Here is a 21,801-nt window from a genome sequence, read left to right on the forward strand (position 1 = left end):
CCCCCCCCCCCCCCCCCCGCCCTCCCCCCCGCCGCCTGCCAAAAATTCTCTCTCGCTCCCTTCTTCGTCGCCTTCTTCGCCACGCTACCCACACTCATCACAACTGTGTTCACATGTCATCAAGACGCCAACTCGGGCTCGGGTACCCCGGCTGCTGAAACTCCTGCTGATTCGCCGGCCCCCGAGTCGTCGTCTGCTGTTCTGGATGCTTTTGCCGCTCCGGCTGCCGCTCCGGCTGCCGCTCCGACTGCCTCTCCAGCAAGCGCGGACGCCCCGGTCTTCGGCTCGGACGCTGGCACGCCGACTGCGGCGGCAACCACGCCTGATCTCTCGTCCATGTTTGGCGGTGGTGCGTCGGCGGATGCTGCGCCGGCTAGCTCGCCGTTCATGGCCGCGGCTTCGTCGAGCAACGGCATCGGTGACGACGAGCCGGCTCCGCTGAAGGAGTGGAAGGCGGAGCGTGCGCAGCTCATTTCCAGCCTCGAGGCAGAGGCCAAGGCGACCAAGACCGCAAACGCGGCTCGCGCCAAGGAGGAGCTCGCAGAGTTTGTTGCCGAGCGCACAAAGGTCATCGGCGGGACCGCCAAGGCCAACCGCGACGCCGAGGAGGCCGGCCGCGAGAACCGCGAGAACACCGTCCAGCCCGGTGAGGAGTGGGTCCGCGTCAACGACCTCGTCGACTTTTCGCGCAAGGCCTCGTCCGATGTCTCGCGCATGCGCTCGCTCTACATCTCGCTCAAGTCCAACCCGCCGCCGGCTGCTGCTCTGGCATGAGCCGTGCCAATCTTTCCCTCCTCTCCTTCCCGCCGTCTGCTCTAAACCCCGAAACTGATGGGTCATCACGCTATCACTGCGCAGCGCTGCCATTTATCATGCCTCTACCCTGCGCAGTGTGGGGGTGGCGGTGGCGGTGCAGAGCAGCTCCGCCTACTCGACGATCTCGGCAACAGCCTCGATCTCGACCTTGGCGCCGAGCGGCAGGGCCTTGACGGCAAAGCACGAGCGAGCCGGCGGGTTCTCCGGGAAGAACTGGGCGTAGACCTCGTTGACGGCCGGGAAGTCGTCCATGGTCTCGAGGAGGACAAGGGTCTTGACGACCGAGCCGTGGTTGGCACCCGCAGCCTTGAGCACAGCGCCGAGGTTCTCCAGCGCCAGCTGCGTCTGGGCCTGGACCCCATCAGCCAGCTCGCCCTCGGCCGACACACCAAGCGAGCCGGAGGTGTACACCATCTTTCCGCTCGTCACCGCATGCGAGTACGGCCCGATAGCAGCAGGCGCACCCTCGGCCACAATCGTCGTCTTGCTCCGCACGCCGGTGGACGCCACACGGCAGACTCCAGCAACAGCTCCTGCAGCACGGAACATAGTCAAGGTCAAGTACAAGCGTAGTGCAAGTCAAGTATGTCTTCCACTTTGACTGTCTCTGCCGCTGCCGCTGCCCGTGACCAGCACCGCCAGCTCTTGCTCAGTCGGTCACATGGCGTGCAGCGGCCGGTCGGCGGACGGTTTTTAAAGCGCGTCAGCGCAGAGCGGAGGAGGGCGGACGGGGTTAGAGCGCCCGTGCCATGAACGCGTGCTCAATGAGCGGCGCCGGCGTGCCGTCCGGATAGGCGACAATCACGACGTCGGGGCCTACGCTCCGCCCGGCGACCCAGAGATCCGATCGGAGCGACGGGGTGCCGGCGGTCGGGATCTGCAGCAAGATGCGGACCTCGCTCGGGGCGTGGACCTTGTACGCAGGCTGGTGCTCGAGGCCGGCCGGTGGCGGCGCGGCATCGCGGGCTGCGACAATCTTGGTCTGAACTTGTGCAAAGGCGGCCGAGAGCGCAGCGTCAACGGTCGCAAGGTGGGTGTCGAGCACTGCGCCGAGGGCGGCGGCGTCGTCGCTGCCGGTCCGAGCAGCCGGCGGCGTGGCAATCACTGAGCCGCGGACTTGCCCGTACGTCACTGCCCGCACAAAGTACGTCCCGTTACCGCTTGCTGCGTATGTTGCTGCCGGCGACGGACCCTTTTTGCGAAATCGGTCATACTTGCCGGCCTTTCGCTCCACCCGCAGCGAGTCGAGCACGCTCGCACTCCCCGCGGGTCCGAGGTTCCCGGCCAGCTCGCCCACAAGCCGGTCTGCTACCGAAAGCTGACCGGCGTTGCCTGGAAACGAGCCCGGAGCCACGAGCGCGTCGAGTGCATCCGCCATCTCGGCAACGACGGCGGCAGCTTCGGCGTCCGGCAGCGGGCCCGACGCGGTCCGCCCGACCAGCGCCACCGCCAGCCGCCCAGAGCGGACAACGATCAGTGTGCCGTGCGGCTCGACGAGATCTTGCTGCAGCGCGCCATGCTCGCCAAGTGAGGCCAAGCCGAGAATGCCGACGAGCGTGTCCACCACCTGCGCCAGCCGCGGCTCGAGGTGGGTGACCACCACACGCCCGTCGCAGAACAGCGATCCAGCAAGCACCGCCGCAACCTCGCGCGGTGCTGCCTCGAGCGCAGTCAGCGTCTGCGAGACAATCGCTGTCACGTCTGGCGAGAGCGCAGTCCGTGCATGCCACCCGGCGCCCGCAGCAAGAACCGCCGCTGGCACTGCCTCGCCTCCGCCAAACGCCGCCTTCACCGCCCCGCCAAAGAACGCGTCGAGCTGCTCGGTCTCGGCGCTGCGCACCGCTGCCGCCAGCGAGCCAAAGGTACTCTCGACGCAGGCAGAGACCTGGTCCAGCCACCCGGTCAGGACTGCTGCTGCCGGCCCGAGCGCCTGCGTATCGCCCACCGCAACAAGCCGAGTCTCGCTCAGCGCCCCAGGCGCGCCAAAGCAGAGCGTGTAGCCCACGTTGTCAAAGCTCATCTCCACACAGCTCGTCTCGTCGTTGAGCAGCGACCGCATCATGTCGACGCACGCCACAAACAGGCCTTGCATCTTCTCCAGCGACTCGCTCATCGCCCCACCGCGCGGATACACATACTGCAAAAGGTGCTCAAACTCTGACAGCGCGTCCGAGCCCTCGCCACCGCCGCCTTGCCGTCCGCCCTCCTCGCCACCGCCCACAACCAGAATCCACGCCCTGGGGCGCGCAGCAGGAGTTGCTGCGTCGGCGACAGGCCGGGCCACAACGTCCGCCGCCGCAGCATCCGAAGCATTGCCGTCATCGCCGCCGCTCGCCACATTAGCATCCACATCGCTCTCTACGTCCGGCACGTGCACCCCACGATGGCAACTTGCAGCATCCTTGACCTGAAGAGCACCACCGGCGGCGCTGTCACGGACAGGCAGTAGCGGTGGAGCAGCGCGACCATCATCATCAGGAGCAGCACCAGCAGCAGCAGCACCAGCACCAGCACCAGCACCAGCACCAGCAGCAGCACCAGCACCAGCACGGCCACTGTCACTCCCCCCATCTCCCACCGCACCAGCCGCACCCGAGTCTTCCACGAGATCACCGAACCCATCCGCAACAACAACATCCGAACCACCAAGCTCATCAGAATGAGGACCAGGTCGGGCAAGACGGTCACCCGTTTGACCAACGGCACCACCACCATTACCACCAGCACCAGCACCAGCACCAGCCCCACCAACACCAACACCAACACCAACACCAACACCACCGTCAGCAGCAGACCCACTCCCTTCCTCAACCCCAGGAGAAGACATGCTCTACTATGCTACCTGAGGTGTAGAGACGTGGGTCCCCACCCTGTGGTCGCTTGTCAGCCCCCCCCCTCTCTCTCTCTCTCTCTGTCAGTGGCACTCGGTCCGTCTGCTCCCTGCCCGCCCCCTGCCCCCCCCCTCCCCCCCCTTCCACCGACCAACGATTATATCTGTTAATGACTTGCTCGATGCCGCTACCACGCCCATCAGTCTCATATCACCCAATTGTTGCTCGGGGGAGAGCACTGCTGCATCCCATCGGGCTGGCGATGACAGACGGGCGGTGGCGGGGGACCAAGACGGGGACGGAGGCCGAGACGGGGGAGACACCACTTGTCGCAAGAGTGGCGAGAGCGAGCGTACGCGTGAGGCGAATCAAGTATACCATGTATAGTGGCGGGCTGGTGGTTCTGGTCTTGGTCGTCGTCCTGGTCGTGGTCTCGACTGCTGCTGGTGCTGCTGGTGCTGCTGGTGGTGACAGTGCTGCTGGTGGTGACGGTGTGGGTGCTGGTGGGCAAGAGGTTTCGTTTGTGGAAGAGCTACGTGTGCGTCCGCTGGGCGATGCTGCGCTTGCCAGTCATCTGACCTTCAGACTCGAGGCAAGCGAGGCTTGCGAGGGGGCTGCTTGCTCTGGACATGTAGGGATGATGCCAAAGAACTTGATCGAGCTCTTGGTGGAACACAACGTGACGTGGATGGACCTGTCTCTGGCGAGGAATACTTGGAATGGCGATCGCTGGGGTGCTCCGTTTCTGCCGGCTCCCATTGGCGGCGCTGTGGCTGTGGCTGTGGCTGGGCCTCATGGATCGCATGCTCCTGACGGGCATGCATGGTCGCAGATCATGGCGGATGTGGCCGGCTTGTTCTGCGCCTCGTTTGAGCTTGTAGGCGCCGATGAGACTGCGGTGGTCGCGGTTGCGGCGCAGGAGCTCCGCCGTGGCTCGCTCGCCTCCGAGTCGGTTTGCACCGAGAACCTGACACCATGGCTCAAGCTCATTCCGGGGCGGTCTGTCGGCCTGGCGAGTCTGATCAAACCGCTGCGGGTGTTCAACGTCAAGTACTTTGCGCAGTTTGTGCGGTTCCGGGCGCCGGGCACGCTTGTCCTGGACCTCACGCTTGTGCACACGCCGGAGGGGCTCGGAACCGGGCGGGTCATGCCGTTGGCGAACTTTGCGCTCCCAGATCTGCTTGTGGGCCGCGAGGCGGGTCCAGGCGGTATGCGCGGCTCGCCGCTGGCGGACCGCTCGATGGTTGTGCTCGAGCTGGACGCGCAGGTGGCCGACGCGACGACGCTCGAGCCTGCGCCGAGCCAAAGGCGTGCGACTGGCGACGGGATGCGTGTTGATGCGGTCTACGAGCTGGAGAGCGCTCAGAATGTGCGTGTGGTTGCGACAGTCTCACCGCCGCTGGCGCCTGCGCTGACGCCGCTGCCGTCTGCAGCAGGCGGGGTGAGCCTCGACCGGCACGTGAGCGGGTCGGGCGGCGGCCCGGGCGGCATGCACACGTGTGTGGTGAACAGCGGCCGCGGCACGGTCCGCGGCAAGTTTGAGGACGTGTTTCCGGCGTACATTGTGGCGTACTTTCACACGCTGACGTGGACCGGCGACGGGACGCTGCGCGTGCTGCGTCGGCAGCACGGGCGGCTCGGCTCTGCACCGCACCATTTCGAGCTTGCGATCGAAGTTGCCGGCGACGGCGAGCTCTGCTGGTCGTACGAGTTTGACAAGGAGTTCCTGCACCTCAACAAGTATCCGCCGGACGCGCACCGCGGCTTTGATCTCGCGTCTGGAGTGCTGCGTGCTGTTCGCGACGGCAGTGACGAGACCGGCGAGCTTGTTGTCTACACGCCGTCAGTCCTGCTCCATGTTGTCACGCCGGACTTTTCGATGCCGTACAACGTGATCACGCTGACGTGCACGGTGATGGCGCTCTTCTTTGGCTCGATGTTCAACTCGTTGCTCCGCAAGCCGACGCCTGCTGCCGACGACCAGGGCGACGACGATGGAGCAGAATGAACGGTTTTACTTGCGGGAGCGCTTGCCCTTGCCCTTGCCCTTGCCCTTGCCCTTGCCCTTGCTCTTGCTCTTGTCCTTGCCCTTGCCCTTGCTCTTGCCCTTTCCCTTGCCCTTGCCCTTGTCCTTGTACTTGTCCTTGTCCTTGCCCTTGCCCTTCCCCTTACCCTTGTCCTTGTCCTTACCCTTCTTCGATCCCTTGCCCTTGTCCTTGCCCTTCTTTGATCCCTTACCCTTGCCCTTGCCCTTGCCCTTCTTCGATTCCTTGCCCTTGCCCTTGCCCTTGCCCTTGCCCTTGCCCTTGCCCTTGCCCTTGCCCTTACCCTTGCCCTTCCCCTTATCCTTGCCCTTACCCTTGCCCTTACCGTTGCCCTTGCTCTTGCCACCACCGCCAGAGCTTGAACTCCCACTCGAGCTCGCGCTATCGCTGTCGTCTCCACTCCCGCTTCCGCTTCTGCTTCCGCTTCCGCGTGAGCCGCGCCGTGCCTTGAGCGACCGGATGGCCCGCGGCGGCTTGCCCGTGGCCGGTGGCAGGGCGTCGTGGTAGTCAGCAAACATCTCAAAGACAGCAAAGAGCTCGTCACGCTGGCGGACGATGGGCTCAAGATGATGCAGGGCGAGGAGCGGCTCGCCTGACGGCGAGTACATCGGCTTGGCCTGGTTCTCGGCAAGCGCCATGACTGCCGCCGTCGTCCGCTCCGCGAACCGCCACAGCCGGCGGTTGTTCTTGGCGGTGATAGCAAAGGTCCGCGGGTGCTTGTCGGTCCGCATGCCGGGCGCGGCAAAGCAGACCCGCCGGACGCACGCTGTGACCTCGGCGATGAGCTTGGCCACCTGGTGAGCAGAGAGGCCGACCTGCCGAGCGTCCAGCACCGCGGTGCCCTCGGCCAGCGAAGGCTCCGACCCGCTCGACCCGCTCGCCGAGCCGCTGCTGGACTCTGAGCTCGACGAGCTGCCAAACGGCAGCCACGACCGCTTTGCTGTCGATGCCGCTGGCTCGGCCTTGAACAGCGCGAAGAGCTCGGTGAGAGTCTGATCAAGATCAGAGAGCGGATGCGAGAGTAGGACGGCGTAGACCGCAAAGTCGCGGTAGTTCATCCGCTTGCCGCGGGCGAGAAAGTCAAACTGGTTCATCAGATCCGACACGTAGTCACGATGGCTGATCCCGGCGCTCTTGGCCGCATTCTTGAACATGCTACGGCTGACGCCGACCGACCGCGTCGCACCGGTCACTTCCAGCCCCAGCTCGCCGCTTCCGTGCACAACCGCCGCAAACAGGGCGTCCCGCATCCACCCCAGGCTCTTTTGGTGAATGTGCGCCTTGCTTGCCATGCTGCGCAGCTCCCGTACGTCCGCCTCAACAGAAACTGATCCACCCATGCTGTTACTGTTGGTCACCGGCAGTTGGGTATGACTGCCTCTCCCGCAAACCGTTGGAAAGGGGTGGCCGGACAAGGCCAGCGCCGGCGACGGGCGACGACGGCAAACACTCTATTCCTCACACACAGTGGCCACAAACGCAAAGCTTTAAGATCAGCTCCCATAGAGGGTGTCGATTACTGGCCGGTGGCGCGCTTGATGATGCGGTTAAGCTTGGGCGCGAGCGGGCCACGCTTGTTGAGAAGCTTGAGGTAGGCACCGTCGTGGACCACGTCACCGTCGTCGCGGCGGGCAAGGTAGTCAGCCTTGTCGAGCTGGGTGAAACCCCAACGGCGCGAGACCTTGATCAGCTGCTGGCCCGGGAACTTGTACTTGGACCGGCGCATGGCCTGGAGGGCGTGGTAGAGGTTCTTCTCGTACGTGCGCATGGACAGAATGTGCTGGCCAATGTTGACACGGGCGACGAGACCCTGCGGCTTGCCGAAGGCGTGGCGCATACCGGTCTGGAGACGATCGGCACCAGCGCACGAAAGCATCTTGTTGATGCGCAGGATGTGGTACGGGTGGCACCGGACGCGGAGGTGGAACGCATCCTTACCGCAGTTCACGACCATGTACTTGTTGGCAGCAATGCGGCCGGCCTCAAGGGCCTCCGACGACAGCTGCTCGTACTCGTTCGAGACAAGGTGGACGCAGAGCGGGAACTGGTCGATCGACGCGGCCTTGTTGCCCATGTCATAAATCCGGATCTTGGCATCGGGGACACCACGGCAGTACCGCGACTTGATGTACGGCTTGTTCTTGCAGTAGCGGTAGCAGCGAGCGGGACCTACAACAAAACCAGTCCACCACACAACACATACACACAACACGTGTCCGTATCCCAGCAAGGTGAGTCCTGGTCCCGTCATCCCCTTGCCCTTCTTTGACCCCCCCCTTTCCTGCTGAGGATCACCATCAAACAAAAACTGGTGGCGTCATCTCGGCGACCTTCCCGCACGCGCGGAACACCACCTTCCACACTCCGCCTCCAATGTCACTACCACCACCACATCACATGCCCATGGTCATGCTCAATGTCCACAGCGGTGAAATGCCCTCGCCATGTGCCTCTCCCTGTCGCTTCCCCCCTCTTTTTGCCATCTCCTTGCCGGGCGAGTCTCGCCAACAAGCTCCCACAAAATGAACGTACGACGACCCATGTTGAAATGAAGACGAGTTGTACCAAACTCACTCTCTTTGTCCCCAACACTTTCGCCACTTGTCATGCCAGCCAACGAACGAACGAACGAACGAACGAACCAACGAACGAACGAGCGAACGATCGAAATGAGCAAACGGGAACGAACGAGATCGAACGTGATCAAAACAAGATCGAACGAAACATCACAATGAACAATCGAACTCACCCGCCGCCCAGCCACACTACCGCCCCCTCCCCTGCCTTGCCTCTTCCTCCTCCCCATCCCGCCACCTTGCCACCGCCTGCGACTCATCAACAATCACACCAAACGGATGCTCTTCCACATCCCCATCGATTCACCATACTTTGGTTGATGATCGGCTACTCATAAGTAACTCAAGATTATTGGCCAGCAGCAACGCCCCTCCCTCCCACTCGGTCACCTCTCTCGCGAACCAACGCGTCATGTTTCGGTCTCTCGCTCGCTCTCCGCTTGTGACGGCGCTTGCCCAGGCCTCGTCTGCCGCACGTACGCCACATTCTACGTCTCCCCTTCCACGACTTCCCACACTCTGCCGCATTGCCGTGCTCTGGCTTGAGGCAGACCGTCGCATCATCGCTTCGCCCGGCTCTGTTGCGCAGCGAGCCATCCCATCTCGCATCTGGCGGCAAGGAGCGGGAGGAGCCGGGAGGAGGGAGCACGACAGCGTGTAGGGCGAGGAGACGGAGGCGATGACTCACCGAGCAGGAGAAACGATGGATGCACAGTGGCGGCGCAGACCCGGATGGGTGGTCTGGTGAAGCTCCCGGCTGCTGGGGCTGCCTTCACCCGCGGCTACGCCGAGTTTGTCCGTGACAAGCCGCACGTCAACATCGGGACGATCGGGCATGTGGACCACGGCAAGACGTCGCTGACGGCGGCGATCACCAAGGTGCTGGCGGAGAAGGGCGGCGCGCAGTACGTTGACTACTCGAACATCGACCGTGCTCCCGAGGAGCGCAAGCGCGGTATCACCATCTCGACCGCCCACGTCGAGTACGAGACCGACAACCGCCACTACTCGCACGTTGACTGCCCGGGTCACCAGGACTTTGTCAAGAACATGATCACCGGCGCGTCGACCATGGACGGTGCTATCCTCGTTGTCTCGGGCACCGACGGCCAGATGCCGCAGACCCGCGAGCACGTCCTCCTCGCCCGCCAGGTCGGCATCCAGGACCTTGTGGTGTACGTCAACAAGGTTGACCAGGTCGACGACCCCGAGATGCTCGAGCTTGTCGAGATGGAGCTCCGTGAGCTCCTCACCTCGTTCGGCTACGACGGCGACGAGGTGCCTTTTGTCTTTGGCTCGGCCCTCATGGCGCTCGAGGACAAGGACCCGGAGAACGGCCGCGACTCGGTGCTCAAGCTGCTCGACATTGTCGACGCCAGCATCAGTGAGCCGAAGCGCGACGTCGACAAGCCGTTCCTCATGCCCATCGAGGACGTGCACTCGATCGCTGGGCGTGGAACCGTCGTCACCGGCCGCGTCGAACAGGGCGTGCTGGCCAAGGGCGAGGACGTGGAAATCCTGGGCCTTGGCTCCAAGTCGAAGACCGTTTGCACCGGCATTGAGATGTTCCACAAGCAGCTCGACGAGGCTCGTGCCGGCGACAACCTTGGCGCCCTCCTCCGTGGTGTCAAGCGCGACGAGATCCGCCGCGGTCAGGTCCTCTGCGCCCCGGGCGCATTCAAGGCCTACAAGGAGTTTGAGGCCGAGGTCTACGTCCTCGAGAAGTCTGAGGGCGGCCGCCACACCCCCTTTGTCTCCAAGTACGCCCCGCAGTTCTTCATGCGCACCGCTTCGGTCACCGGCACCATTGACGTCGTCGACGCCGAGATGGTCATGCCTGGCGACTCGGCCAAGCTCAAGGTCGAACTCATCACCGACGTCCCCATGCAGGAGGGTGACCGCTTCACCATGCGCGAGTCCAACCGTACTGTCGGCACCGGCGTCATCTCCAAGGTCGTCGCCTAGATAGCTTACATAGTGTTGAATGAAAAGTGCGTCACCAATCCCCAGCCTGGCCTGGCCGCCCCTCGCCGTCCCGTTGCCCGCTGCCCGGCCGGAGTCTCCTCGGCTTGCCACCACTCGACGCTCCTGCCATGTCCACCGCCGGTGTGGCGCCCTTCCTCCGGGACAGACCGTTTACCAACACCTTTGCCTCCAAGCAGCTTGAGAAATACGGATGGGAGAGGTACGCATGCCCCCCCCCCCCCTCGACACACACACACACACCTTTCCCCCTTCCCCTCCCCCCCGCCGCCCTGCCACCCGAGGATGCGATGGGATGGATGGGAGCCGTACCACCCCATCACCCCCCCCCAGACTCACATCATCTCATCATCTTCATCTTCATCACCATTATGACCACAGCGGAGATGGGCTGGGTCGGAACAAGCAAGGCCGTAAGGATGCGATCAAGACGCGGAAGCGGGCGAATGGTGTGGGACTCGGGGCTGAGCGCAAGCCGGTCTCCTTTGGTGATCGGTGGTGGGAGATCCTGGCCAACAAGACGGCGGCTCGTATCACCTCGGGCGCAAACTCGGCCGATTCGGACTCGGACTCGGACTCGGATTCGGACTCGGAGGATAGTGATCCGCGCTCGGGTCTCGCGGCGTTTGCTGCTCGCGACTCGGCCGCTCAGCGCATCCGGAGTCAAGAGCTTTACCTCGGCAAGTTTGTCCGCTCGCCCGTCCTGCTCTCCATGGAGATGATGATGGCCAAGGAGAAGGCTGCCAAAGAGGAGGCTGCTGCTGCCGCCGCCGCCGCTGCTGCTGCAGACAAGGCTGCCAAAGAGAAGGCCACAGACGATGACTCGGACTCGGACTCGGACTCGGACTCGAGCGCTGCCGATGCGAGCCTGCCTAAGGTCATGGATCTCAACTCGATCCTCACCGCCTGTGAGGGCCGCGTTCTGTCCAAGGGCGCCCGTGTAGGCGCCGGCGTCGGCAAGCTGGCTCGTCTGGCCGAGCAGGATCGCCTGCGCAAGACTGGCGCTTCCCTCGACGTCACTGTAGGCGCCAAGCGCAAGCGTAACTCGCACGCCGCACGCGGCGCCGCCGCCGCGCTTGCCGCTGCCGAGCGCGCGCTCGCAGAGGCTGGCGATGCCAAGCGATCCAAGAACCTCAAGGGCAAGTCCAAGTCCAAGTCCAAGTCCAAGTCCAAGAAGAAGTCCAAGTCCAAGTCCAAGAAGAAGTCCAAGAAGAAGTCCAAGAAGAAGTCCAAGAAGAAGAAGGACAAGTCAAAGTCCAAGAACAAGGCCAAGTCAAAGTCAAAGTCCAAGAACAAGGCCAACGACGATGATTAGCTCCTCGTCGCCGATTCATCGACCCCGAAGCACAGACTTTGCTGTGGCTGCTCCTGCAAGCTGTGTACCCCGTCACCCGACAGGCTTCTGAATAATGAATCGCTACTCGTCAGACATCCGACACATACTCGGACGATTCGATGCCATAGCGGTCGCCCGAGCCTGATCGTGACGCCAAGGTCGAGCCCGAGTCCGGATCTGAGCTCGAGTCCGAGTCGGAGTCCGAGCCCGACCTCATGCCGCCGCGCTCCTTACTCGATGCAGACGTAGCAAGGAGCGCCGGATGACGCCCACTCCGCTTGCCAGCCACCGACTCGCGGATACGCGCCTCGGGTGATCTGCAGATGAACCACAGCCGGAACAGGCAGCAGGGAACAAAGACACAGACAACGAGGCCGAGGACAAGCGCCACTACGACCCAGGTCGGATCCAACACGCCCGCCAGTGATGCAGCCAAGATACAAACAACAAACAGTGCGTAAGCCACCGCCGGGCACATAACCCATGGCTTGAGCTTATACAATTGCTCTCGCGATCGACGTCGCCTCCCTATCATCGCCCAAACACCGCCACGCGCACCGCTGGTGAGTCGCTCCCCCCCCTCCCCCGCTTCGCCACTCGGCATGCTCAACCACACCCATACGCCGCCACTTTGCCACGTACGACCCTCCCGTCTCCGCGCAGCATCCTTCTTGTGTATCTCGTTCATCCGGCGAGCTTCTGCCGCCTTGCGCACTCGCTCCCGCTCACGGCTGCGGCCCATCGTAAAGGCCAGGAAGGAGTGCGAGGCGGTGAGAGTGGCGTGTCGCCGTCGCCGCTCCAGTCACCGCCGTCATACAGCAGCCGATGGCAGGCACCGGCCAGCACGACACAGCGATCAAACTATCGAGGTGCGGCAGATTCATACGGATATGTATGACACAGCCAGAGCTGTGACTAAGGTGTCGAGCAGTAGCACACCGCTGTCTTACGGCAGACACTTGCGCTGTCAACTCGCGGCGGCAGGTACAGACTCGCCGCTTGACCTGGGGGACACGGCCATCCACGCTCGATCACCATCCGCACGCACACGCATAAACACATACAAACATACAAACACAAATACATCGACTTTATCGCCATCGTGCTCAAATCGCCCCGGATCACAGCCAATGATCACACCGCTCGCCTCTCGTCGCCTCTCATCGCCAACCACACCTCACTCTCGCTGGCGATGCCGTCCCTCACTTCCCGCAACGTCGCCATGGGCTTCTTGGCATCGGCCATACTCTTTTGGTGGCTTCTCTATGCACCCTCAGTCGTCCACGCTCCTGCTCCGTGTCCACATGCGCCGTACCACTCGCCTCTGTCGCCTCTGCCTGTCCCTCTTCCACCACCGCCATCGCCACCATCGCCGTCGACCCCGATCACCCCGACAACTACTGATGATGATGAGCTGGAAGCGCTTGCTCGCCAGATTGCAAACATCTCGCAGAGTTTGGACAAGCGCTTGCTGGAGGTATGGCATCGATCGCCGGCCCGGGATTGTCTTGCCAGATCGTGGGGGAGACGACCAGGCTTTGTCCTAGCAAGCGACCCGCCGAGGCTTGTACCGCTTGCAGACTCGGTTGCTGTCCGGGGAAAGTGTGCGAGTGCGGATGCGGTGGCTCCCATGTTGCTGCGAAGGGCACTGGAGAAGGCAGATGTGTTTCACGGCGCCGATCATGTGTACGACATCGTCGAGGCCGCAACCGCGAGGAGGTGGGCCGGCCATCGCGCAGACGCTGTGTACGATCCGGAGCTCGGAGCGGCAATCGCCAACGCGCACCGAAGCGTAACTGCGTCGAGCTCGGCTCGAACCAAGCACGTTGCTTTTCTCTCGTCGTCGCACGACCGGACGATCATGAGAGAGATGTGCTCCGCGTGCGGCGGCGAGAAGTACTCGTTTGTCTACGACGAGCTGAGCTGGCTGGTCAAGGATGCCCCAGGATTCTCGCTGAGAGAGCTGCTGGGCGTTGAGACAAAGGCCAAGCTCTCGCTCGAGTCACTGCAGGCGCATCGGGCTGATATGGTAAGCTACTCGCACTCGTCGTGCATGTGCGCGTCGCGAAAGCTCGCCTTCCACACCATAGTCCACGCCGGCTCGTACGCCTCGCCGCCGTGGCACGCTTCGACCTCGTGGCAGAACCCGCTGATGCCTATGTCGGCCCACGACGAGCTTCCACTTGCGCTGGCGCTTCTCTTCCTTCACACCGGGGGTCACGGGCCGGACATCGTCTCCTTCTCGTCGATGTACTGGGACATAACGTCGGGCCACTTTGGCTCGCTTGATCCTCAGCTGCCGGCCTTTGTCGACGATCTTGTCGAAGCGACCAACCTTGCAGCGCTGCAGGAACTTGCCACCGACGCGCGCACGCTTGTGGAGAGCGTGCGCGCTCAGGTGGCATCACTGGTGGTGGACGGGCCACTCAACAAGGTACTGGATGCTCTGCTTGGCGCGCTACCTGAGCCCGTCCGCAAGGCAGCCGAGTCGCGATTGGCGCCTGCGGCGAGCCGACTCCTACCTGTATTCACGCTGCGAACAGGTATGTTGGCAGAGGACCACCCGCGGCCGATTTCAGCGGCAGTGGCGAGCGTGCTGGCTGCGGTAGGCGATGCGGTAGGCGCAGCGGTGATTGACGAGTGGGTACTCTTTTCCGGCGCCGTCCGGGTCCACGGCGCACATCCGCACCCGCCTCTGGCGCTGGCACTCTTTACCTGGTATGCCAATGTGTGGGAGGCGGAAGAAGGAATCAGGCTCGTGCTGTAAGCTGCGGTTCACATCCGTGAGCGGAGCAGCAGCGGCTTGAGGTGCTCGCGCCAGCCGGGGCTCGGCTCGTCGTCGTCGAGCGGCGCGTTCATCGGATCGTGCCGGGTAGTGTCGATGAGCCGCTCGTAGACTCGCCCGTTGTAGCACCCGATGGCCGAAGAGAGCGCACAGTCGTGGTAGTCAAAGGCGTCGACAAGCGAGGCGGCGTCGGGCCGCAGGACCCCCAGCAGCTTGCGGACCGCGGCACGGACCCATACGACTTGCTCCGCGGAGACAAAGCCCGAGTCGAGGAACTCCCCGGCGTGGACCTCCATCCAATAGAGCGCAAAGAGCTGGGCGAGGGCGGTGAGGACAGCAACAAGGGCAGAGGGGCGCCCGCGGCCGAGGCGTCGGTCACAACCTGCGCAAAGTTACGGACAATCACCACAAACGAATGCGCACGCGACATGCGGAAGGCTTCGACCTGGGCCTCGATCCATGCCTCGACGTACGGCTTGCCGCCCGCGATGGCGGCCTGCAGCGACTGCGCGGTCGCCACGGTCAGCGCTAGCGAGCGGTGCTCATAGGCGGTGACCAGCGCAGCAAGATCGGCAACGGCGTCGCCGTCAGTCGGGCTCCAGCGCTCGCCGCCGGTAACGGCCGCAAACCGCTCGAGGTACGCCGACGAGCCAGTCAGTGCCCCGCCGCCGACCGCAGTCTGCAGCGCCTTGAGGAGAGCGCGGGCAGTCTGCTGGGTGAGCAGAAAGTTCTCGCCCTCGGCGGTCTCGACGCCGACGTAGCCGGAGAAGAGATCGGGCAGGCCCGAGGCTACGAGAAAGCCGACGCCGCCAACCGACTTGCGCAGCGCCTCGCACCCATCGCCGGCCAGCGAAGTGGTCAACGACTTGAGGCCTGCTGCTGTGGCATGGACCTCGGCGAGGAGCTCAAAGTTGCCGTCGGCCATCTGCGCCACAAGCGTATCGTGGAGCGACTCCATCCACAGTCCGGTGAACTTGAGCGCGTACGCCGTGGCGACAAGCGGGAGAACACGATACTGCTGCATGGTGTAGTCAAGGATGGGAGTCTCGGCCTCGGGCGCGCAGTTGGGCTGCGCGTAGTTGAACTGCCGCCGCTGCAGCGCGTAGCGGACGGCAATGGTGGCGGCGCGGGCGAGAAACCCGCCGGCGCCCTTGATGAGCGAGGCACGGACAGAGATCATGCCGGCGTATGCCACCTTGGCATGTGCGGGCTTGGTGTAGCTTCCGTCTGCGTCAAGCGAGGCAAACTTGGCGAGCATGTTGAACCGCGGAATAAAGACGTCGTGGAGGCAGAGGTACCCGTTGTCCACGGCGTTCATGCCGAGCTTGGACCCGATGTCGCCGAGCTCGATGCCCGGCAGCGTCATGTGGCTCTCCATGTCGCGCAGCTGGACCAGGAAAGGATGCACTCCGTGGTCGGTCTCGCCCACAATTAGCCGCGCCATGACAATGGCGTGGGTCGCCGTCTTGGCCATGTTGCCCGGCCACCACTTGCGGGCCTCGCTCCTCGGTGTGGTGAGGATAAACCCGTCAGCGTCAGGGTCAAACACCGCGCGGGTCTCGATGCCACGCACATTGGAGCCATGGGCGAGCTCGGTCTGGGCGTAGCAACCCAGAATGCGATACGCCCGGGCATCGTCCAGCCAAGCCGCCGCCTGATCCTCAGTCGCCTGCGCCGCCAGAAATGGCACAAAGGCAAGGTCATGCAGATCGGTAGGCAGAGCGTCGGGCACGCCCTCGTTCCGAAGCAAGGCTCTCTGCTTGTCATCCAAGCCATGGATCTCTGCCAGCTGTACCACTCTCCGAACACTGCCCAGCGCAGCCTTGTACCGATCCACCCGGGACATCATCATCCGCTCCGCATCATACTTGCGCAGCTCTGCATCGAGTGCCAGCTGCTGTATAGCCTTGCGCTCGACGCTTGCCTCAGCTCCGCCATTGAACAAGTCGGTGAGAGCCGCCACAGGGAAGCTTCCCTTCCTCCGCTCTGCTTCCAAAATCCCGCACGTGCTCCCTGCGCCTGCTGCTGTTGCTGCTGCTGCTGCCATGCCGGTGTCGTCTCAGAGTGGAGTCTGTGACAGGTGGCAGACTGCCTGCGGGGATGGCGATGATGCGGGGAGGGTGGAACGGGTGGGTGGGTGGGGACAGAGATCTGGGGAGCCCTAACATGACATGTATGAGGAGAGAAGAAAGGGAGGTATCGATAAGGTTGGTTGTGGGTTATGGATGGCAATCGCAGCAGCCACAGCCCGCGCAGCAGGCGCAGCAGGCGCAGCAGGCGCAGCGGGAGGGGGGGGGAGAGAGAATAGTTGATGGGCTCTCCTTCATTACTCCCACCACTACTTCTCAACTCATACCTACTAGCACATAGCTTATGTAGTCATGTATATCCGGGTGTAATTTGATCTCCATAGCCTTTCCCCATCTCCCCATCAAGCCCAAAACATACCCCATCATCTCCCCCACCCTCGAGGGGAAAGGGGGACCTCGTTCCATGTCGCGCTGCAGTCAACGACTCGCCACGCAACCCCCCAGACACACACACACACACACACACACACACATACATACACATACACATACATACACACTACTCTGTATAGTATGGCATCCATGGCCAATCCGGGCGTATTCAAGCTCACCTGTGGGTACGTCCATGCCCTTTCCCCCAATCCCGCTGCACTCTCTGCTGTACTCCCCAAGCTGAGGCGATGCCCTCACTCACCGTCACCTCGCCTGTCGCGCGGTCGGCACACCGCACACACACACTGCACACTCACCGCCGATGCTCATGGACAGGTCTCGGCAGTATGCCTGGGGAAAGATTGGAATGGCGTCCAAGGTGGCCGAGCTGGTTGCTGCTCAGGGCGGGGAGATCGACGATGCCGAGCCGTATGCAGAGCTGTGGATGGGCACCCATGTGGCTTGCCCTTCGCAGCTGACTACCGGCGGCTCGCTGGAAGAGCTCATCGCAGCTGCGCCTGATGTCCATCTCGGGCCCGAGGTGGCGGCAGAGTTTGATGGCAAGCTCCCATTCCTGTTCAAGGTTCTCTCGGTCAACAAGGCGCTCTCTATTCAGGCCCATCCGGACAAGGCGCTCGCGGCAAAGCTCCATGCACGGGCTCCGGACATATACCGCGACCCAAACCACAAGCCCGAGATGGCCATTGCGCTGACTGATGTCGAGGTTCTCTGTGGCTTCCGAGTTCATGCTGAGATCCGCCAATTCATGACCTCGGTCGCTGCGCTCCGCGCTCTAGTTGGCGACGACGCGCTGGTGAGCCGTTACGCCGACGGCGACGACGACGCGCTCAAGCCGCTGTTCTCGGCGGCGATGAAGGCCGAGCCGGTGCGGGTGGCGGACACAGTGGCAAGCCTCATGGGCAGTCTTGATGAACTCGAAGCTAGCGGCGCGCTCGACCCGTCGCTGCGCGCGCTCCTTGACCGGGTGGCTGGCCAGTACCCGGGCGACATCGGCCTCTTCTGCGTTTTGTTCCTTAACTACATCCAGCTCGCCCCAGGCCAGGCGGTCTTCCTCGGACCGAACCAGCCGCACGCGTACCTCTCGGGTGACATTGTCGAGTGCATGGCAGCGTCGGACAATGTGGTCCGTGCTGGCTGCACGCCCAAGCTCCGCGACGTCGACACCCTCACTGAGATGCTGACATACGCGGTGGGAACGCCGACCGACCAGCTCAACCCGCCGCTGGATGCTGCACCGGGCGTCGCCATGTACGCCACTCCTGTGCCCGAGTTTGACGTTGCGCGCTTTGAGCTCACCGCCGCCGCGCCGACCGGCGCCATCCCGCCCGTCGACGGCCCGTCCATTATGCTCGTTGTCGACGGAGAGGCCAAGGACTCGACCTGCACCGCCTTTACCCCTGGCGCGGTCTTCTTCATTTCCGCCGGCGCGAGCCTCACACTCACGCTGGACGACGGCTCGCCAGGCCTTGTCGCCTACCGCGCGTACTGCACGCTCGACAAGTAGCTGTGCCGCGCTGCAGCAACTACTGAATGAGCGACGAGAGGAGGCCCGGAACTCCTGCGGCCGGGGAAACAGTCCGCGCCGCGCTCTGCGCGTGCACCCCGCTCATGTGGGCGTGAATGGCCGCCGGGGTTGTTGGCGCCGCCAACGGCGACGCAAACAGTGCGTGCGCTCGCTCCGAGTGCGCCGGTGACGTCGACGGCAGCCGCGCGTCCCACGTCGACACCGGCGGTGGGAGAGGGGCCGGTGGAAGCGTGCCACCAAGGCCTGCGTTGGTGGCCTGTAGCGCGTGCGATGCGTCGACTGCGTAGCCGAGTGTAGCCTGCGCATCAGCAAAGTTTTGCGCCGCTTGCGCGAGTGTCGCCTCGAGCGTCGCCCGCGTCGCCTCGTCTGCCCGATTGCGGGCGAGAAGCTCATTGGTGGTTCCAGCCACCGTGGCAAGCACGGTGTCCATGCCACGGAAGAGAGTCGGGAGCGAGTCAAGCAGCACATCCGGCTCGTCGCTGACGGCCACCGTGGCTTCCAGCAGCGCCTCCAACGCGCCCTGTAGCCGCGTTGAGTACGCCGATGTCCGCTGCGCAAGCGCCAGCTCGGCCGCAACGTGATCGAGGACCGGCGGCCGCGGCGCGCTGGTAGCGTGTACTTCCGCCGCCGCTGGGAGCGGCGATGGCGACCGCCGGTCGCGGAGCACCCGCGCCTGCTCGGCCGCAGCATCCATGTACCGGGTGTGGACGTGGGTGGCCGTCGCGTGACTTGCCCGCAGCGCCGCCTGAAGCTCTTCGCGCTCCTCGGCCACAACCCGGGCCTGCAGGTGGATGGTGTGCTCGAGCGCCGCGAGCTGGGCCTCCTTGGGCGCCAGCTCGGCCTCGAGCGCCGCGATTTGATTCCGCAACGCAGCGTTTCCCTCCTTGTGCGAGGCGACGAGCCTCTGCGACTCGGAGAGCTGTGCCGAGCGGGTCGTGATTCGGGTCAGCTGCTCCTCCAGCGCACGCTTCATCCGATGCAGCTCGAGCGTTTCGTTCGAGAGCATGTCCAGCTCGTCGGCAACAGCGTCGCTCGACGACGTCGCCCGCCCGCCGGCTTCGCGCAGCTGTGCCTCCAGCACCGACACAGCATCACGAAGCGCCGCGTTGTCTGCTGCCGCAGCAGCCACCGTAGCCGCCAGCGAGTTGTTGGTCGCGGCCTCGCGCGCCACAGCCCCGCGCTGCGCCTCCAGCTCGGTCTGCTTGATACGGAGCTGGGCGGTCTCTGCTGCCAACGCCTCAGCCTCGGCGGCGAGCGCGTCGCGCTCGGCTGCAAGCGCCGCAGCTTGCTTGTCCAGCTCGGACATGGTGGCACCTTCTCCAGCCAAGTCTGCGGCGTCGCGCTCGGTCTTGACCTCCGCCACTTTGGCGCGCAGTTGCACGAGCTCGGCTTCAAGCGCGTCCGCCGCCGCAGTCGCCTCGGCCGCCGCCACCGAGTCGGCGGCAAGTGCGACGTCATCGGCTTCGAGCGCCGCAAGCTCGGCGGCGAGCGCGGCACGCTCCTCACGGAGCTGCGCAGCGCGGGCATTGGCCGCAGCCTCGGCGGCCGATCCGCTAGCCGCAGCCTGGTCACGAGCGGCCATCGCCGCAGCGATCTTCTCCCGAAGCGCGTCAATTTCGTCTTCAGCAGCATCAATGGCGTCGGTGAGAGCGTCGGTCGCAGTGGCGTTGTTGAGCTCCTCGAGCTGAGTCTCAAGCGTCGCGAGCTCAGACTCGAGCGTAGACTTTTGCGCCGAAAGTTGCTCGAGCTCCGACTCGGCGGCGGCAATGTCTGCCGCCTGCGACTCGCGGAGCATGGCGAGCCGCTCAGCAGCAGCACTGGTCTTGGACTCGAGCGCTGCGACATCGGCCTGCAGCTCATCGGTGCCGCGGCCGTCGTTGTCGTCGTGCCCTCCATTGGCGTCGGCAATGACGTGGGCGTGGTCGATCGCCGCGAGCGTCGTCGCCACCGCACCAGCCAGATCACTCTGCGACGCCGAGAGCGGAATGCCGAGGGTGTGGAGGTACCATACCGGAGCGTCGGCATGGTCGACGTCGTCCGACTTGTGGTACACCAGGTGGCACATGGTCATGCAGGTGGTGTCTGGCGCATGGGCGTGGCCACGAAGGGTCATGCGAGCCAGCTCTTCCGGGTCATCGGCTGCCTCATCGTCGTTGATGGCGCCAGCAAGCAGACGAACGTATGCCTCATCGATGTCGGCAAAGGCATGTCCGGAGAACGAGGTGAGGACAAAGACAACCGAGTGTGTCGAGCCATCGAGGGCGAGAGCATGGAGATCGACGGAAATGGACTCATCATCACCATCGCCATCGCCAGACACGTTGTCTCCAGACGCCACAACAGCACCATTCCCAGCATCAGAGCTCAGCTTGGCAAAGTATACACGCTCAACAACCGTGTGGTCAGGTGCAAGGAGGTAAGCAGCGAGGTCGAGGTCGACCCGGCTTCCGTCGGCAGACTCCCACCCGGTGGCCACAGTCACCGTCTGCAAGCCCCTTGCCAGGCCCATGGAAAAGTCCTTCCCCACTTCATGCTCCATGGTAGTGTCACGCCCAGTGCGAGGGCGCGAAAAGTGTGTCTCATAGCCTTAGCCTGCGCCTGGCCGAGCTAGCCGCAGCAGTTGCGGCTGATCGACCGCTGCCTGATTGAGCGCCGCTGCCGCCCTCCTCGCCACTGCCATCTTGATCGCCGCTGCCAGTTTGATCGCTTAGTCCATTGTCACCGGCTGATCGACAGTTGATCGAAGCAAAGGTGCAGCCTAGTATATTGCTCCCTCGCATGGTCGGCCTGTTAGTCGATGGGTGGCGAGAGGCGGTTGTGCCAGTGGCTGTGGGTGGTCGGCCCGCCGGCTGATCGACCGCGACAAAATCGATCGCTGCCGACAGTTGCAGCGCTTTCCGCACCGCAACGACGCCTTATCCTGTTGCGAGAGTCTGACAATGTTAGATCGCGACGTTCGACACACTCATAAACTGGTGGATTGGATTGGCTTTGCTGTCGTCATCCACGGTCCTCTGGCTGTCACCGAACAGCCCCTCACAAACTCGAGAATTGATGATCGCGTTGCGGTGACATAGATAACACAACCCAATCTTCTGACGGGCCACAACAGAGCAAGTGGGCCGGCATGGCTGTACTCGAGCGTCGACTGTGCCGATCGGGACGCTGAGCGGTGCACACGGCTGATCTGTTTTGGGTTCAAGCCTCCAACAACCTGCGATGGGCCACGTCGAACGATGTCGCCTTTACTCGCAGTTGCCGATGTGTATCCGCTGCATCTCCCAGCAAGCCCAGCACGCTCCCGACACCACAGACCGCGATCCCAACAAGAACGAAACCTCTCCCGCTCCCTCCCTCCCCCCCCCCCCCCCTCTGCATCTTCTCCTTCCCATTCCCTTCGATTCCAATCGGCGCATTACTC

General features: G+C 63.6%; 13 protein-coding genes across 14 annotated transcripts; 6 read left to right on the plus strand and 7 right to left on the minus strand.

Moving 5' to 3' along the window:
• Nucleotides 1–336: 336 nt before the first annotated feature.
• On the plus strand, nucleotides 337–835 carry AMSG_01448 (uncharacterized protein; the record flags this gene model as incomplete). Its single annotated transcript, XM_013906047.1, has 1 exon — nucleotides 337–835. The coding sequence occupies one exon, from the start codon at nucleotides 337–339 to the stop codon at nucleotides 772–774; it is 438 nt and encodes a 145-aa protein (XP_013761501.1). The 3' UTR covers nucleotides 775–835.
• A 17-nt stretch (nucleotides 836–852) lies between these two features.
• On the minus strand, nucleotides 853–1,389 carry AMSG_01449 (endoribonuclease L-PSP). Its single transcript, XM_013906048.1, has one exon. The coding sequence runs from the start codon at nucleotides 1,363–1,365 to the stop codon at nucleotides 928–930; it is 438 nt and encodes a 145-aa protein (XP_013761502.1). The 5' UTR covers nucleotides 1,366–1,389; the 3' UTR covers nucleotides 853–927.
• Nucleotides 1,390–1,492: 103 nt separating this feature from the next.
• Nucleotides 1,493–3,438, minus strand: AMSG_01450 (uncharacterized protein; the record flags this gene model as incomplete). Its single annotated transcript, XM_013906049.1, has 2 exons — nucleotides 1,493–3,371; nucleotides 3,422–3,438. 2 exons carry the CDS (start codon nucleotides 3,436–3,438, stop codon nucleotides 1,550–1,552), a joined length of 1,839 nt encoding a protein of 612 aa, XP_013761503.1. The 3' UTR covers nucleotides 1,493–1,549.
• A 1,030-nt stretch (nucleotides 3,439–4,468) lies between these two features.
• Nucleotides 4,469–5,655, plus strand: AMSG_01451 (GPI transamidase component GPI16; the record flags this gene model as incomplete). The annotated part of the gene is made up of 1 exon (XM_013906050.1): nucleotides 4,469–5,655. Exon 1 carries the CDS (start codon nucleotides 4,483–4,485, stop codon nucleotides 5,653–5,655), a length of 1,173 nt encoding a protein of 390 aa, XP_013761504.1. The 5' UTR covers nucleotides 4,469–4,482.
• Nucleotides 5,605–6,984, minus strand: AMSG_01452 (uncharacterized protein; the record flags this gene model as incomplete). The annotated part of the gene is made up of 1 exon (XM_013906051.1): nucleotides 5,605–6,984. The coding sequence occupies one exon, from the start codon at nucleotides 6,982–6,984 to the stop codon at nucleotides 5,662–5,664; it is 1,323 nt and encodes a 440-aa protein (XP_013761505.1). The 3' UTR covers nucleotides 5,605–5,661.
• Nucleotides 6,985–7,164: 180 nt separating this feature from the next.
• AMSG_01453 (60S ribosomal protein L10-B) lies at nucleotides 7,165–8,261 on the minus strand. Its single transcript, XM_013906052.1, has 2 exons — nucleotides 8,225–8,261; nucleotides 7,165–7,861 (listed from the first exon to the last, which is right to left on the minus strand). The coding sequence occupies exons 1-2, from the start codon at nucleotides 8,232–8,234 to the stop codon at nucleotides 7,209–7,211; spliced, it is 663 nt and encodes a 220-aa protein (XP_013761506.1). The 5' UTR covers nucleotides 8,235–8,261; the 3' UTR covers nucleotides 7,165–7,208.
• A 394-nt stretch (nucleotides 8,262–8,655) lies between these two features.
• On the plus strand, nucleotides 8,656–10,271 carry AMSG_01454 (elongation factor Tu). Its single transcript, XM_013906053.1, has 2 exons — nucleotides 8,656–8,744; nucleotides 8,984–10,271. The coding sequence occupies exons 1-2, from the start codon at nucleotides 8,681–8,683 to the stop codon at nucleotides 10,231–10,233; spliced, it is 1,314 nt and encodes a 437-aa protein (XP_013761507.1). The 5' UTR covers nucleotides 8,656–8,680; the 3' UTR covers nucleotides 10,234–10,271.
• Nucleotides 10,272–10,352: 81 nt separating this feature from the next.
• Nucleotides 10,353–11,682, plus strand: AMSG_01455 (the record flags this gene model as incomplete). Of its 2 annotated transcripts, XM_013906054.1 has the most annotated exons (3): nucleotides 10,353–10,453; nucleotides 10,633–11,518; nucleotides 11,549–11,682. In XM_013906054.1, the coding sequence occupies exons 1-3, from the start codon at nucleotides 10,362–10,364 to the stop codon at nucleotides 11,564–11,566; spliced, it is 996 nt and encodes a 331-aa protein (XP_013761508.1). In that variant the 5' UTR covers nucleotides 10,353–10,361. The 2 variants fall into 2 exon arrangements, with proteins under 2 accessions (XP_013761508.1, XP_013761509.1); XM_013906055.1 differs by having other exon boundaries at nucleotides 10,633–11,566.
• AMSG_01456 (uncharacterized protein) lies at nucleotides 11,456–12,307 on the minus strand. Its single transcript, XM_013906056.1, has 2 exons — nucleotides 12,230–12,307; nucleotides 11,456–12,115 (listed from the first exon to the last, which is right to left on the minus strand). The coding sequence occupies exons 1-2, from the start codon at nucleotides 12,273–12,275 to the stop codon at nucleotides 11,676–11,678; spliced, it is 486 nt and encodes a 161-aa protein (XP_013761510.1). The 5' UTR covers nucleotides 12,276–12,307; the 3' UTR covers nucleotides 11,456–11,675.
• A 910-nt stretch (nucleotides 12,308–13,217) lies between these two features.
• AMSG_01457 (uncharacterized protein) lies at nucleotides 13,218–14,354 on the plus strand (the record flags this gene model as incomplete). The annotated part of the gene is made up of 1 exon (XM_013906057.1): nucleotides 13,218–14,354. One exon carries the CDS (start codon nucleotides 13,218–13,220, stop codon nucleotides 14,352–14,354), a length of 1,137 nt encoding a protein of 378 aa, XP_013761511.1.
• An 8-nt stretch (nucleotides 14,355–14,362) lies between these two features.
• AMSG_01458 (Acox1 protein) lies at nucleotides 14,363–16,419 on the minus strand (the record flags this gene model as incomplete). Its single annotated transcript, XM_013906058.1, has 2 exons — nucleotides 14,363–14,686; nucleotides 14,755–16,419. The coding sequence occupies 2 exons, from the start codon at nucleotides 16,417–16,419 to the stop codon at nucleotides 14,363–14,365; spliced, it is 1,989 nt and encodes a 662-aa protein (XP_013761512.1).
• A 560-nt stretch (nucleotides 16,420–16,979) lies between these two features.
• Nucleotides 16,980–18,692, plus strand: AMSG_01459 (phosphomannose isomerase type I). Its single transcript, XM_013906059.1, has 2 exons — nucleotides 16,980–17,019; nucleotides 17,171–18,692. Exons 1-2 carry the CDS (start codon nucleotides 16,985–16,987, stop codon nucleotides 18,357–18,359), a joined length of 1,224 nt encoding a protein of 407 aa, XP_013761513.1. The 5' UTR covers nucleotides 16,980–16,984; the 3' UTR covers nucleotides 18,360–18,692.
• AMSG_01460 (stress protein) lies at nucleotides 18,462–20,919 on the minus strand (the record flags this gene model as incomplete). The annotated part of the gene is made up of 2 exons (XM_013906060.1): nucleotides 18,462–18,531; nucleotides 18,557–20,919. The coding sequence occupies 2 exons, from the start codon at nucleotides 20,917–20,919 to the stop codon at nucleotides 18,462–18,464; spliced, it is 2,433 nt and encodes an 810-aa protein (XP_013761514.1).
• Between the last annotated feature and the right edge of the window lie 882 nt (nucleotides 20,920–21,801).

The sequence above is a fragment of the Thecamonas trahens genome, assembly GCF_000142905.1.
Source record: "Thecamonas trahens ATCC 50062 unplaced genomic scaffold supercont1.6, whole genome shotgun sequence".
Classification (NCBI taxonomy): Eukaryota; order Apusomonadida; family Apusomonadidae; genus Thecamonas; species Thecamonas trahens.

Coding starts and splice junctions, on each gene's coding strand:
- AMSG_01449 (XM_013906048.1), bottom strand. CDS start 1,365: ATGTTCCGTGCTGCAGGAGCTGTTGCTGGAGTCTGCCGTGTGGCGTCC.
- AMSG_01454 (XM_013906053.1), top strand. CDS start 8,681: ATGTTTCGGTCTCTCGCTCGCTCTCCGCTTGTGACGGCGCTTGCCCAG. Junction 8,745..8,983: donor CCAGGCCTCGTCTGCCGCAC/GTACGCCACATT, acceptor ATGGATGCACAG/TGGCGGCGCAGACCCGGATG.
- AMSG_01456 (XM_013906056.1), bottom strand. CDS start 12,275: ATGAACGAGATACACAAGAAGGATGCTGCGCGGAGACGGGAGGGTC. Junction 12,116..12,229: donor TGCGCGGAGACGGGAGGGTC/GTACGTGGCAAA, acceptor GGGCGATGATAG/GGAGGCGACGTCGATCGCGA.
- AMSG_01459 (XM_013906059.1), top strand. CDS start 16,985: ATGGCCAATCCGGGCGTATTCAAGCTCACCTGTGG. Junction 17,020..17,170: donor GTATTCAAGCTCACCTGTGG/GTACGTCCATGC, acceptor GCTCATGGACAG/GTCTCGGCAGTATGCCTGGG.